Here is a 1,961-nt window from a genome sequence, read left to right as displayed (position 1 = left end):
CCTTTCCTTTCAAATACACTGAGTTCTACATTGATGTGCATTAAGTCCCTACACAAGGTGCCTCTGGGGCCCTTCACAGAAACTGTGTTCCTTTCAGGGTGATGTCCACAATATCTGGAATGTCCACAGTCTGATTGCTGAGAAGGTCTTCATCCTCGAGTAGATGCAGCAAAGAGCACATAATAAATGCTTTCTATCATGCCCAAGTTATAGAACCTCAGCAAATTAGCTACAGTTCAATATCAACAAGGCTTTCCTGGAAAGATCAATTCTTCATCGAAAATAAGTGATACATTTCTCTGCTGCCTCATTTTCTTTTTCTGGTCCAGAGATTTTTCATGGCGATTTTCATCTCTCCATTTCTCAGAGTATAGATTAAGGGGTTCAACATAGGGGTGACAATGGTGTAAAACACAGTGAAGGACTTATCAATCGGTAAGGTACAAGGACGTCTCACATACATAAAAATACAAGGGACAAAGAACAGGACCACCACAGTAATGTGGGAGCCACAGGTGGATAAGGCTTTACGCTTCCCTTCCTGACTAAGATTCTTCAGCGAGTGCAGAATGACCCCATAGGAGATGAGCAACAGCACAAAGATGACCACAGCCATCGCGCCATCGTTGGCAACCACAGTGAGACCAATAATGTAGGTGTCAGTGCAGGCAAGTTTTAATAAGGGGTACATGTCACAGACGAAGTGGTCAATGACATTGGGGCCACAGAAGGGAAGGTTGTAAGCAAAGAGAAGGTGAACTACAGTATGCAAGAAACCTCCAACCCAGGCCAGCAGCAGCAGCAGAATGCACACTCGTTGATTCATGATCGTCAAATAATGCAAGGGTTTGCAGATGGCCACGTAGCGGTCATAGGCCATGACCACCAGGAGTAAAATCTCAGCACCACCAAATAAGTGCCCTATAAAAAGCTGGCTCATGCAAGCTTGGAAAGAAATGGTTTTCTTCTCACAGACTAAGTCTATAATCATATTTGGGGTAACCGTAGTAGAATAAACAGCATCCATAAATGATAAGTAGCCAAGAAAGAAGTACATAGGGGTATCCAGGGTTGGGCTGACCACGACAGTCACAACAATGAGTAGGTTGACCACCAATGTCACGATGTAGATGAACAAGAACACAACAAACAATATTTTCTGACCTTGAGGGCTCTGAGTGAGCCCCAAGAGGACAAACTCAGTCACATTGTTCCTTTGTTCCATAGGTCCTTCTCTAGGTCTTATTTCAGGGCTCAGGACACAATAGACATTAAATATTTGTATTTCTAGTGACTTCTTGAAATCTGAACATAATTTGTTTTTTCATTTAACAAATAGGTTTATGAATAGGTATGTAGCAGTGCTTTCAGAGATTCAAAAAACACAATGCTGATAAAAACATGGTCCCTCTCCTCAACCATCTTACAGACTAGTGGAGAGGCAAGTAATTAGAGACATATGTGAGAAAGGACACACTATGAAATGAATGAATGGGTTGCCACACGTACCTTTTGATCTGGAATCTAATAAAATTGCACATATAGCTAATACCTTATACAAAAATAAAATTTCACTCAATTTTAATTAACTAAAGCGAGATTTACTTTATGTTTACTTTCTAGTTAATAAAAAAGGTGAGTTTCTATATTCTAGGGGTGCAAGATCTTCTTAACAAATCACTGAAATCCCAAATGGACAATATCAAATTTTGTTAAGGATTTAGGAATAGATACCATACAGTTAATAGACAAAAGTAGTTTTGGAAAAACATTTACATGTTACAGGACATATACACAGTTAACATCTAAAATAGACAAAGACATTTAGGTAATTAACAAATGAAAGACAAACACACCAATTGAAAAGTGGGTCGATCACACAAACAGGCAATTAAAGGAAAACTATTTGGAAATGCCCAATAAAAAACATTAAAAATATTATGATAAAATGTGACACTCAC

The 1,961-nt window shown here is 39.1% G+C and overlaps 1 protein-coding gene across 1 annotated transcript; it reads right to left on the bottom strand.

Annotated features, from left to right (window-relative positions):
- Positions 1-307: 307 nt before the first annotated feature.
- On the bottom strand, positions 308-1,225 carry LOC109390197 (olfactory receptor 4A15-like). The gene has a single exon (XM_019656338.1). The coding sequence runs from the start codon at positions 1,223-1,225 to the stop codon at positions 308-310; it is 918 nt and encodes a 305-aa protein (XP_019511883.1).
- Between the last annotated feature and the right edge of the window lie 736 nt (positions 1,226-1,961).

Source organism: Hipposideros armiger, unplaced genomic scaffold (genome assembly GCF_001890085.2).
Source record: "Hipposideros armiger isolate ML-2016 unplaced genomic scaffold, ASM189008v1 scaffold_258, whole genome shotgun sequence".
Taxonomy (NCBI): Eukaryota; Metazoa; Chordata; class Mammalia; order Chiroptera; family Hipposideridae; genus Hipposideros; species Hipposideros armiger.
This window is presented reverse-complemented; position numbering and strand designations above follow the sequence as displayed.

Bases quoted from the DNA above. Each gene is read 5' to 3' on its own strand.
- LOC109390197 (XM_019656338.1), bottom strand. From the start codon at position 1,225: ATGGAACAAAGGAACAATGTGACTGAGTTTGTCCTCTTGGGGCTCACT.